This window comes from Camelina sativa, chromosome 7 (assembly GCF_030686135.1).
Source record: "Camelina sativa cultivar CO46 ecotype springtype chromosome 7, ASM3068613v1".
Classification (NCBI taxonomy): Eukaryota; Viridiplantae; Streptophyta; class Magnoliopsida; order Brassicales; family Brassicaceae; genus Camelina; species Camelina sativa.
The window spans coordinates 10299161-10311683 of NC_141886.1; the positions used below are offsets into that span (position 1 = coordinate 10299161).

The following is a 12523-nucleotide window of genomic DNA, read 5'->3' on the forward strand; positions in this document are numbered from 1 at the left end:
GTCTTCAAAGTTCCGTTCTGTAATTGCAATGCTTGTGTGATATGAAAGTAATTGATTTGCTGTTAATTATGATTAAATTTGGTTATAGTGATTATGGTTTGGTTCGGTTAACGATCGTTCGGTTTCGATAACTATATTTGAGAAAAAAAACAAATAACGATACTACGTGGGTCTGAAGAATATAAAGCCCATTAGGCCCAAAATTATTCCTTTCCGTCTTCAAGGTTCCGTTTTGATCGGACGGGACCAGAGGCAAACTCCGAAGAGAATGGCTCCGAAGAAGAAACCTCAGAAGCAAAGCAACAAAGCTGCTGCTTCGTCTTCATCATCGAAATCGAATTATCAGAAACCTTCTTCAGGCCCTAAGCTTCAGATTTCGGCGGAGAACGAAGATCGTTTGCGGCGGTTATTGCTCAACTCTGGCCGCTCCGGTCCTTCGGTTCCGGCTCCTGTCAGTAATTCGCTCTCCAAGGCTCAGAAGACAAAGAAACTCACTAATGTCTATGAGAAGCTCTCTTGCGAAGGCTTCGTTGATGATCAGATTGAGCTCGCTCTCTCTTCTCTTAGAGTAAAACTCTTTCACCATTTTCTCGCCTTTGTTGCAATTTTAGTTTAGGTTTCACTTTGAAAAATGTCTGTTTCTGATACAATGTGTGTATTATTTATGTTAAGGATGGAGCTACGTTTGAGGCTGCACTTGATTGGCTTTGCTTGAACTTACCGAGTCATGAGTTGCCAGCGAAGCTTTCTACTGGAGCTCCTCGCTTTCCTACCACAGGTATGGATAAAATTGCGTACACGTAAACGCTTATACTTGTCGTGTATTGATGCCTGTACCTCCCCATTGGTGTTGCAGGTGGTTCTGTGGGTGTGATATCGATCTCACGAGAAGATTGGAATGATTCTGCTTATTCTTCGGTCCAGGTAGAGGAGGAGAAGCCTGAGGTTTTAGTTCGAGTGAAGGGTAAGAAAGATGAAGAAGGTGCTCTTAATTCTAGTAAATCATCTCAAGCTGATTGGATCCGTCATTATATGATGAGACAGGAAGAGGTACTCATATAGAATGCTTTAATCAAGAAGCACTTTGTTTAAGCTTAATACATGATAGTTCTAGCCACAAAGTCTTCGGTAGAGTTAGAAAATAATCTGAAAGCGTAAATAAAAGCAATATTTTATTCACAGATTAATTTGCTCATTGAATCAAATTTGCAGGAGGAATTGGAATGTTGGGAAGATGAGGTTGATGGTATTGACTCCGGCAGGAAGGTAACTCAAGTTATTTCCAGGCTTTTTTTTTCCATTATATCACCAAAATGGAATATGGTAGACTAATAGTGAGACCTGTTCCTTAATGGATGTGATGTGGTTACACTTTTGCAATTTCCTTGTATGTTAGCTTTCACGCATCTTGCTCACGAGTAAATATTCCCTCAATGATTTTAGACCATTACAAAACTGTGAATATCTTGAAGCTTTTGAATTTGGATTATGAATTGTTGTTTTTCTGAAAACGGTATAATGTGGGTTAAGGTTAACTGTCATGGCATAAGTTTCATAAAGCTATATTTCTCGTTTTTCGTACTTTTTTTGCGTCTCTGGTTGTGGCAACCTGTTATCAATATATTTTCTTTTCCATTTGGTAAAAGTGGAACCTTTATTCATCTGCTTATGATCATTATGTGAAACTGCAAACTTCAATCAATTATTTTGCACACCATATTGGTCTTTCTTCCTGGTTTTTATGTCTCCCTCTACTGTGATAAGTGATATCTTGGTTTCACAAATCACACTAGGCATCCGGTCCGAGGTCTTCTGATGTGATTGCCAAAGAATATTATACGGCAAGATCAAATGCTATTAAAGCAAAGGAGAAGCGTGATAAAAAAGGACAGGAGCAAGCAGGCCTAGCCATTCGCAAGCTCAAGCAAGAGATATCTGATCTTGGTTAAGTTCAATCTTTTAGTAATCAATCAGTCTATCATTTGACCTGGTGCAGCATGTCATGAGCTATATGAGTTTATTTTGCAGGGCTATCAGAAGCAACAATGGAATCTGAATTTCAGCGTCAACATGCTTTTGAAAGTGCTACAGAACAAGAGTTAACCTGTCCAATGCCCGATAACACTAATGAGTTGGTTGATGCTGACAATACCTCTGTTCAGCTGGTAGATAACTCGACCTTGGATGCCAATCCTGCAGGGAGCTGTGAGTCCGAGGAAATTGAACCTAAAGTTCTTCCCTCAAGTTCCCCGGGACAAGATTTAGTTGCATCGGATGAGGATTCAGAGGACGTGGAACTTGGCGGTACATTCTTTGAAGAAATTCCGCCTTCTGAAGCTTCACCCCATGAACTTCTGGAATTGCAGAAGGAGGAGAAGATGAGAGAACTACGCAGTGAGAAGAATCTCGGGAAACTAGACGGTATATGGAAGAAGGTAACTCTTTCATCAAACAAGATTCTAGGATAATTTACTTTCAAAGTTCTATTGCAAGTAAAGGTGCTTAATGCCTTTATTGCGCATATGCTTGCTTCTTAATTTTTCATTTTGTCATAATGATTAAGATGCTGACATAATGATTAAGTGAGTTCAAAGTAGTCTTGATAGATATGGAATTTCCTTCTTTCGCTTTAACGTGTAGGCTTGGTTATTTCCCTGGTCCTTCTTGGTTTGTTCTACTGAAAGCTTTAATACTGGCCGGCTTCTTTTAGTCGACTATCTATTTAACATATAAAATTAACAGGGTGAGGTGCAAAAGATCCCAAAGGCATTTCTTCATCAATTGTGTCAAAGATCAGGGTGGGAAGCACCAAAGTTCAGTAAAGTAACCGGTGAAGGAAGGAATTTCTCTTATACTGTAAGTATTCTGCGCAAAGCCAGTGGACGGGGTAAAAATAGACAAGCCGGGGGTCTGGTAACTCTTCAACTTCCTCGTAAAGATGAAAATTTTGAATCCATCGAGGTACTCGTTTAACCCATGTTTTAAAATTTTATATTCTTTTAGTAAGATGTGAAAGTGTATCTGACTAGGGTCTCGTCACTAAATGTAGTTAGGGATATATCTTCTCCCAAGAAAATTCCAGTTTAATTTCTTGATTGCCAAGTTCTGACTTCTGAGTAAACAAGAAACTATAGTGCACTATTATTTGGTTAACAACGTTGCTCAAAGTTTTGGGTCTGATTATGAACCTTATCCAAGTTGTAAGCTGTTGATTGGAAATATTCATTGGTGCCTGATAATATGTTGACCATATGATCAGTGTACTAATATCTTGTGAACTTGTGTGTGACAGGATGCGCAAAACAAAGTTGCGGCATTTGCTCTTCATAAGCTCTTTTCTGATTTACCTGTCCACTTTGCAATTATGGAGCCTTATGCCTCTCTAGTTTTGAACTGGAAACAAGGTGATTTCATTTATTTCGTCTCTTTTGTTTCATCCAATAAACTTTGCAGTAACATGTCTTACCCCCTTCTATTTATGTTGACATTGACATATCCTATTTGAAAACAATTTTTTTCTCACTAGTCGAGGACATGTGGGGCTATAAACATTTTTGGAATTGTAACTCTACAACATTTATTTTTGCATTAGAGCATCAGTATTAATTGAAAGTTTTACCTCATATGAATAAAATGGAGGGAACACGACATAATCATGTGCTAAAGATTTTGCGTATATCTAGTGTGACCATTCTAATGTAACATGGATAGGTTCTGTTTGGCATATCTATATTAATCTAATACAGTTGCTTTGAGCTTCCACAGAGGAATTGTTGTGTACCATACAAAGCACAGAAGAAGACCGAAGAGCTAATTTTGTTGATAGGTTGCTTGAGGAGGACAATTTCAGTTTGCCTGCTTCGTCGAGTGGCATTGAGGATGCACTTCCATTGGTAGACTCCTATGTCAAAGAGAAAGATGACTTGGGTCTAGTCCAATCTAACCGCAGAGCTAAAAGTATGATTGTCACAGATACATCTGTGGTTCATGTAGTTACTAAAATAATATAACTCTGGATTTTACTGCCAAAAATTTATTAGCAGGATATATAATCCTCCATTTGCTGTGTTACAGGAGAATCTTCTATAGAAGCTGAGTGTTTATCTCTGCAACAAAAACACGAAAACAAAAAGAGAACGCAGAAGTACAAGGTAGAATATTCTTATGTTTGCACAGAAGTTTGGCTCTTGATGGTAAAGAATGTCGTTCATGTAGATAATTTTATGCCTTACAGTTATATATTTATAAAGCTCACCAGATTAGATTAGTTTGTTGCAGTAAGAAGTATAGGACTGTGTTGTCAGCATTGTCAGATCTGTGTTACTGTAGCTCTTACAGTCATCCTACTATTCTTTTGCAGGACATGTTGAAAACTAGAACTGCGCTTCCTATATCTGAAGTGAAGAATGGCATACTGCAGCATCTGAGAGAAAAAGATGTCTTGGTGGTATGCGGAGAAACTGGCTCTGGAAAAACTACACAGGTTTGGTCTCGCCAGCTGCTCCCTGTTACTTAGTGTTGATAAAATACTTGCTGTTTGCTCCTTTATTACTGAATTTATCTTCCAGCTTAAAGCTTTGAGTTATTTCTAACTGTACAACATTATTCCAGGTTCCTCAATATATATTGGATGATATGATTGATTCGGGGCATGGTGGATACTGTAATATCATATGCACACAACCTCGGCGTATAGCAGTGAGTATCTCGGTGTTCAGATGTGATATTGTTATATATTAGACGATATTATTAATTTGGGGCATGGTTGAATTTCTTGTTTGGTTCATATTGACGTAAACTACAATTCCTTTTATTTTTGTTGATCCTTTTATTTCTGCAAAGCGTAATGACGTCATTTAGTGTAGCCCTGCAGATTTCTTTTTGATTTTTTGCTTCTGCTATTAACTCAGTAATATGGTCTAGGCTATCTCTGTTGCTCAAAGAGTTGCTGATGAGCGTTGTGAATCCTCTCCAGGCTCAGATGACTCCTTGGTTGGGTATCAAGTTCGTCTTGAAAGTGCAAGGTCTGCCCCTTAATTTTGAGAATTTTTTGTATTGGTTTACGAGCTTATATGGTTTTCCTGTTTTTACTTTCAATAATATTCATTGGAGTTGTGGATTAAGCAAATTTACCTTGGGATATTTATATCTTTGTTCAGGAGTGACAAGACTAGGCTGCTGTTTTGTACTACTGGCATTCTACTGAGGAAACTCGCTGTAAGTCCCCTATATTATCAATAAGCTCTTGCAAGCAAATAATTCCTCTTACGTGCTATAGTGTTTTATGCTACTGAGAAAGAGTAACATTTTATGCTGCACACATATTCTGCTGATATGGACAAAGGTGAACAATCATAGCTTCATTACAGAAATATGGTTTTTAGAGAACACGACCTTGCAGAAAGTATTATGTAAATAGTTTCTATTAACTAAGGGGGACATTAGAAGTCCGATAGTTGATGCGGTTGGCTCATCATTAGTTTATCAGAGGTTTTTTTTTCCCTGCAAAACAAAGCTGAAGAATTGGTGTTCCAGTTGCTGAGACACTGTAATGCTTTTTTTGTATAGCATAATGAAAGAAGCCACATTTATGAGATTATAATCAGCATTCTCACTTATTGTTTTTTTTCTTCTGTTTGCTCGTTTGTGCACACCTTTCAGGGGGATAAAACCTTGAACGATGTTACACATATTATAGTCGATGAAGTGCATGAGCGGTCTCTTTTGGTGAGTCTTCATTAGCTCAGACTCTAAGCCATAAATTTCATCATTGTTAAGAATAATAGATACACAGTACAGGGTTCAACACAACATCATCGAATGCATCACTAGGATATAAGTACCTGTTTACCAATGGAAACTGGGATTTTAGTATTAAATTTTTAAATGTGCTCTTATAGTGACACTCTACTACGTATTTAAACTTTTACAACGTGAAGACCAAAAGCTTGTATCCTTGGTGGTCTATACCTTTTCACCACCTCTCTCTTCTGGCTTCTTTTTACCCTACTTAAGAATAATGGAGCCACTCATTTTGCTTCCAATTTATTTTTGTGCTGTTAACCATTTTAAGTATCTCAGTTTCCTCATTCCATAAAGAAAGAAAAAAGGCTAGATTTGTATTTCACGTTTTGCAAGCGTTTAACAATCTGACAGGAGACTGCCTTTCAATTTTTTCTTAAAATCAACTTGTGGGTGTGAGCATTTTTCGTATTTCCATTTCAGGGTGATTTTCTTCTCATTATTTTGAAGAGCCTGATTGAGAAGCAATCATGCGATAATACATCACGTAAATTGAAAGTTATCCTTATGTACGTATTCGTGGCTTTTATTTTTGAAGGCAGATGTAAATAGTTAAGTAAAAATCATATTAATCTCTGCTTTTGATCCTGTTCAGGTCTGCTACTGTTGACGCTGATCTATTCTCAAGATATTTTGGTCACTGTCCTGTGATTACTGCTCAAGGACGAACACATCCAGTCACTACCCACTTCCTGGAAGAGATTTATGAGAGAATTAAATACCTTCTTGCTCCAGATTCTCCTGCTGCGCTAAGATCTGATACATCTATTAAAGGAAAGGTACTTGGATTATTCGTATCAGACACATCATCTGTATACTTCTGTGATCCCCTTTTCACTTTGACCAGCAACTCCCATGTTTTTTGGGCATCTCTTCCATTCACTTACTTTAAAGAGCCTGCATCAGTTGAGCTTTTCCTTAGTAGAACTAAATATAGATCGATGCAGCTGCTTAGAAATTTGCACTCCTTGACTAATGAGTTCGATTTTGTGTGTCATTCATATGGATAATCTTATTCTATTTGCAGAAAAAGTATACGTTCAAAGGACTTGTACAAAGTTCTTCCTCTTTTAGTGAGGCCTACATTGAATGGCCTTTACATTTCCATGATTGTAATATGTGAACGCCTTTTGATCACATGTGTGTTATATGATTTTGAAATTTGGATTATACTGTTGATATACTGTACACTCATTTAGCTTGCACTGGAGAAGCTATGATTATGTGTAGTTAATAAATGGTTTTGATGTCTGCAGCTTGGTTCTGTAAATGACCGTAGGGGAAAAAAGAATCTTGTATTGGCTGGCTGGGGCGATGATTATTTGCTTTCGGAGGACTGTCTTAACCCATTTTATGTTTCCAGTAATTACAACTCATACAGTGACCAAACACGACAAAATATGGTACGGCCACTTTGAGCTTCTGTTACTTATTCACCTAGTTATCGTGGTCTTCTTATTCACCCAGTTATTCTGAGTTCAAACAACTTGTGAGTGTTGTGCAGAAAAGATTAAATGAGGATATAATTGACTACGAGCTTCTTGAAGAGTTGATATGCCACATTGATGACACTTGTGAGGAAGGGGCCATTCTTATTTTTTTGCCTGTAAGCTGATACTGAGATATGTCATGTTAATGAGATTCAATCATCCTCTTCATCGCTTTGGCTTGATAGTTTTTGGTTTAATAACAGGGAGTATCAGAAATTTACATGTTACTTGATAGGCTATCTGCTTCCTATCGTTTTCGTGGACCGTCTGGAGATTGGCTTCTTCCTCTACATTCTTCTATTGCATCTACAGAACAGAGAAAGGTGTTTCTTCGCCCCCCTAAAGGCTTACGAAAGGTAATTTCATGTGACATCCATATTATCTGTTGCACTATTGCTATCTCTGGTTTAGATGTCGACTCACTAGAAAGTGGGTCACTTTTCATCCATTTCAGTTTTATTTCATTTCGTTGCTTTTACATGTTCTCTATTGGAAATCTATGTAAAGTTGTAAGGCGTTCTAGGTTGTATGTGTTGAATATTGATGTATTGTTTTCTTCGGTTATAAGAGTTTCATCTCATTTCGTGCTACTATGTATTTCCTTTATTTCCACTAGCATATGAATTTCAGTGATATGTTCCAGAGACAACTTTTTCCCTTACCTTCTTCAGGTTAACAAAAGAATTACATCGTCAGTATTGGTCTTGTTGAAAGTTGTATTATGTGTATATAATATACAGTATTGATATCATGGAGTCATGGACCTCTGCAAACCTAATCTGATTCATCTTTTGCGTCATCTCTTATGTTCAGGTTATTGCCGCTACAAATATTGCGGAGACTAGTATAACAATTGATGATGTGGTGTACGTGATTGACAGTGGCAAACACAAGGAAAATCGCTATAATCCACAGAAGGTATTCCGAATGCTAGTGAATCCATTGCATTTTCCTTCTATGACGATGTTTGTAGACCATCTAATTTTTTTATGTTTGTTTTCTTTCCCCCTTTGAACTCCATAACTTTTTCTGAATATGAGTTGAACAGTATTCACATTTTGTAGTTTGTCCCCTTAACTATTAACCTGGTTTCAAGATTGGTGTCCGGTATTCTGATATATATATATATATAGATGTATATATATATATATATATCTTGGAGTTACTTTTTAGTTCTCCATATTGAAACCGAAAGCTCCCTGGATTTACAAGTTCTGTTTGATTACATTTTTGCATATCATGATTGCCTCATGATCATTGTGTTTTTTCTCTGAGATGTCAGTTTGGTTCTCAATTATTTTTTTTCTTAGAAATTGTCAAGCATGGTGGAAGATTGGATATCTCAAGCAAATGCAAGACAAAGAACAGGAAGAGCTGGACGCGTCAAACCTGGGATTTGCTTTTCATTGTACACACGCTATAGGTTCGAGACGCTAATGCGTCCCTATCAGGTGTTTTGAATAGGTCCTTTCCTGGTCTCTTGTTTACTTGGTTTTTGCCATTTAACTCATCAGTTCCACACTGATTTTAAGGTTCCTGAGATGTTGCGGATGCCATTAGTAGAGTTATGTCTACAAATTAAATTGCTTGGCCTGGGTCACATTAAGCCTTTTCTGTCCAAGGCAAGTGATACCATCTTTAGTGAAAAATTAGATATCATTATCATCCATCTGATACTGATTTATATTCACTGTCTTTAGGCGTTGGAACCTCCGAGTGAAGGTGCTATGACCTCTGCAATTTCATTGTTACACGAGGTAACATGTAATGGATAGAAGTCTTTTCTCTGTAGAACTCTTAAGTTCCTGGGATTAGTCATATTTGATACATCCAACCTGTCATTTGGACATATAGCTGAGGTGTTTTAGGTTTTCGTGCACTGTGGCTGATTAATATCTATTCCATTGTAGCCTTAGGGTTTATGTTATGCTTTTTGAACCCTCTCATTTTAGTTCCCATTGATGGAGGATCAAAAAGAGATTTTTGCTTACCTTTAAGAATTTTTTGTGCTAAGCTCTCTCTTATGAACCCTGTTTACTTTAGGTTGGTGCTGTTGAAGGGGATGAAGAGTTGACACCACTTGGGCACCATTTAGCAAAGCTTCCTGTTGATGTGTTAATTGGAAAGGTTTGCTTCTGTAACATTACCGTTGCACTAAAAATTTCCGAGTGGGAGGCCTTGGTCACTGACACTCATATATATGTTTTATATCCTCTCCTCACAACATCATGCCTCATCTCATCATGTGTTCTCTTTGACTTTCTTAAGAAAAAGGCTGTCTAGGTTTCAACATCGTTCGGTAACCAGAGAGTGCATCGTATAATTCTTTCCACCCATTATGACTATATGTTTGATAATTTGCAGATGCTGTTATATGGTGGAATATTTGGTTGCTTATCTCCTATTCTCTCGATCGCTGCTTTCTTGAGCTACAAATCGCCGTTTATATATCCCAAAGATGAGGTACATTTTTACTTTCTTAGAACTTGGCTGATTTGGACAAGGAGTTTGTTAACTAACTCTATTTTCTTAGAAGCAAAATGTCGACCGGGTGAAACTTGCTCTTTTGTCTGACAATCTGGTGAGCTCGAGTGATTTAAACAACAATGACAGACAATCTGATCACCTCCTTATGATGGTTGCATACGATAAATGGGTAAAGATACTGCAAGAGGTATGTGATAAAAGGGATAAATGAGCTGTTTATTGAACAACTGAATAAAGCATGGATGGATCAAAATCCACTGATACTGAGTTTATGTCCGGTCTATTTTAGCACAGCGTTTATCAGCAAAATGACATGCTCTATGTGTTTGTGATGTCTTCAGCGAGGAATGAAAGCTGCACAGAGGTTCTGTGAATCAAAATTTTTGAGCAGCTCAGTGATGCGGATGATCAGGTACAGTTAACTTGTCTACAACAGATCTCCATGAAATATTGAAAAAATGATGTTTATCCTAGTTTAGGGTAATTACTTTCAGTTTTGAGGCCGCCTGACTCACTATTTGGAAAAATTTAGAAAGCTAAACAAGAATGTTTATCTAAACATGATTTAATATACGTTAGCCTTGCAAGCTTGACTAAGGATATTCATGTGTGGGAAAACTATATAAGTAGCTTAACTGAAAATAACAGTCATTTGTTAAAGTAACTTAACCTACGTCTTAGTGGGAACTTCTTCATTATATGCATGAGTCCCTGAAATTTATTTTCTAAACTGAACGAAGGTTTACATTATTTCTGTCGCCATCCTTCAAAGTTCAAATCTTATTATTGTTTTGTCACAATTATCAGAGACATGAGAGTACAATTTGGCACATTACTTGCCGATATCGGGCTCATCAATCTTCCTAAAATAGGAGAGGTAACTTATCTAACCCCATCTGAAACATTTTGTATATGCTTAAAGCACGCATGAGTCTGATCTTACCAGAACATTGAAATGATAGTTCTCAAGTTTACGATACAGCTCAATGAGGTTCATCATATTTGTAAGGTTGGGCAGAAAGAAGGCTGTAGGTTTATTTTATAAAATCTGATCAGGAATCTCTTTGTTTATTATCATAGTTTTCGGGGAGAAAAAAGGAGAATCTTGATGTCTGGTTTTCTGACCCAACTCAACCTTTCAATATGTATTCACAACAACCTGAAGTTATTAAGGTAAAGTACATCTGGTGCTCCTCTGCTCGGATTCTTTTTCGTGTTGCCAAGAATTTGTACTACAATTGTAAAAGAGGGTCTATGTCATTACTTATTTGGTATGTAACTAAATTCTGCTGTTAATATGTACAGGCTATACTATGCGCAGGACTATATCCTAATATAGCAGCCAGTGATAAAGGAATTACAGAGACAGCGTTTAACAGTTTGACAAAGCAAGGACACCAAACAAAGAGCTACTCGGCATGGTACGATGGCAGAAGAGAAGTTCATATCCATCCATCTTCTATAAACAGCAACTTCAAAGCATTTCAATACCCTTTCATTGTATTCCTTGAGAAGGTAATCTGAGTTTTTAATATGTAAATCATTTGATTTTACTGTTAATACTTATGATCTACGAGCCTCAGAATTTCAGACTTAGCTTTGTATGTATTGGACAAGCATGATACTTTGCTATTTAATTTGATGTTACCAGGCAGATTCTGGTGTGAATTTGTAACCATCTAATCATAGGTAAATATTGTATCATGTAGGTCGAAACAAACAAGGTATATTTGCGAGATACAACCATTGTTTCTCCTTTCTCCATTCTACTTTTTGGCGGCTCGATCAATGTTCATCATCAGGTACAATTAGCCATATTGTGTTGTCTCACAGATCCTGGGTCTTAATGTCCTTTACATCTGAAAACTCTTTGAAAATTCTTGGCACTTATGTTTCGGAAACGATTTGACGATGCATGTTGGATATTCTAGTATATGGCTCTTGGTTTGTTCTATACAATCTCTGTTGGATACTTTTTCTATGTCCTCTTTAAAACTTGTATCTTTGGTTACAGAGTGGATCAGTAACCATTGATGGATGGTTGAAGCTAGCAGCACCAGCTCAAACTGCTATTTTGTTTAAAGAGCTTCGGTTAACCCTCCACTCCATTCTCAGAGATCTTATCCGAAAACCCGAGGTTACTTATTCAATCCTTTGTTTGATCTACTTGGTGAAATAAGTACTCAGGACTAAACTCTCCTCTCTCTCTTCACGTTTGCATTTTTCAGAAATCAGGTATTGTCCACAACGAAGTCGTCAAATCTATGGTCCATCTTCTTATAGAAGAAGGCAAACCGCAACAGACATGAACTTAAAAAGGAAGAAGATCAAATCTAAGTGTAACTCACCAAGATTTAAAGGTGAAACATATAAAGACACAATGTTGTTACTACAGTGACTTCCGCAACTAATATTTAATAATATCTTACTGATATTACAATGTGTACAATATATTTTCCGGGGAAATGGTTAAAGATGACCTGAAACATTTGTTGATAACTTTAAAACCCCCCTTAAAAAATTCCCATTAGAAGCGGTCTAATGTTTCATTTAGATGCATGGAATTTCAGTTAAACGTAGTAATTAGCAAATAAAAGTGTAAATTCTTATACAACGAAAAAATATATATATATACACGAGACATTAGAGCTTGCACAATGTAATGAAAAATATCTATATCTTAACATTTTTTTAGTACATTTTTGTGCCGTCCTTTCTTATATTTTTATCCAAACAAGTCTAAG

At 37.0% G+C, this 12523-nt stretch overlaps 1 protein-coding gene across 3 annotated transcripts; it reads left to right on the forward strand.

Annotated features, from left to right (window-relative positions):
* The first annotated feature begins 213 nt into the window (after positions 1–213).
* LOC104700877 (DExH-box ATP-dependent RNA helicase DExH7, chloroplastic) lies at positions 214–12213 on the forward strand. 3 transcript variants are annotated; one of them, XM_087458131.1, is made up of 34 exons: positions 214–568; positions 673–778; positions 857–1050; positions 1213–1266; positions 1794–1944; positions 2029–2435; positions 2743–2961; positions 3293–3404; positions 3766–3957; positions 4075–4151; positions 4361–4483; positions 4612–4698; positions 4976–5024; positions 5160–5217; positions 5662–5727; positions 6226–6311; positions 6398–6581; positions 7059–7205; positions 7307–7408; positions 7496–7648; positions 8106–8210; positions 8603–8743; positions 8825–8914; positions 8993–9049; positions 9336–9419; positions 9657–9755; positions 9826–9966; positions 10121–10191; positions 10587–10656; positions 10860–10952; positions 11085–11294; positions 11489–11581; positions 11794–11916; positions 12008–12213. In XM_087458131.1, the coding sequence occupies exons 12-34, from the start codon at positions 4674–4676 to the stop codon at positions 12086–12088; spliced, it is 2328 nt and encodes a 775-aa protein (XP_087314257.1). In that variant the 5' UTR covers positions 214–568; positions 673–778; positions 857–1050; positions 1213–1266; positions 1794–1944; positions 2029–2435; positions 2743–2961; positions 3293–3404; positions 3766–3957; positions 4075–4151; positions 4361–4483; positions 4612–4673; the 3' UTR covers positions 12089–12213. The 3 variants fall into 3 exon arrangements, 2 of the variants coding, with proteins under 2 accessions (XP_087314257.1, XP_087314256.1); XM_087458130.1 differs by having other exon boundaries at positions 215–568; positions 4924–5024; XR_015561823.1 differs by lacking the exon at positions 10587–10656 and having other exon boundaries at positions 215–568; positions 4924–5024.
* Positions 12214–12523: the final 310 nt, after the last annotated feature.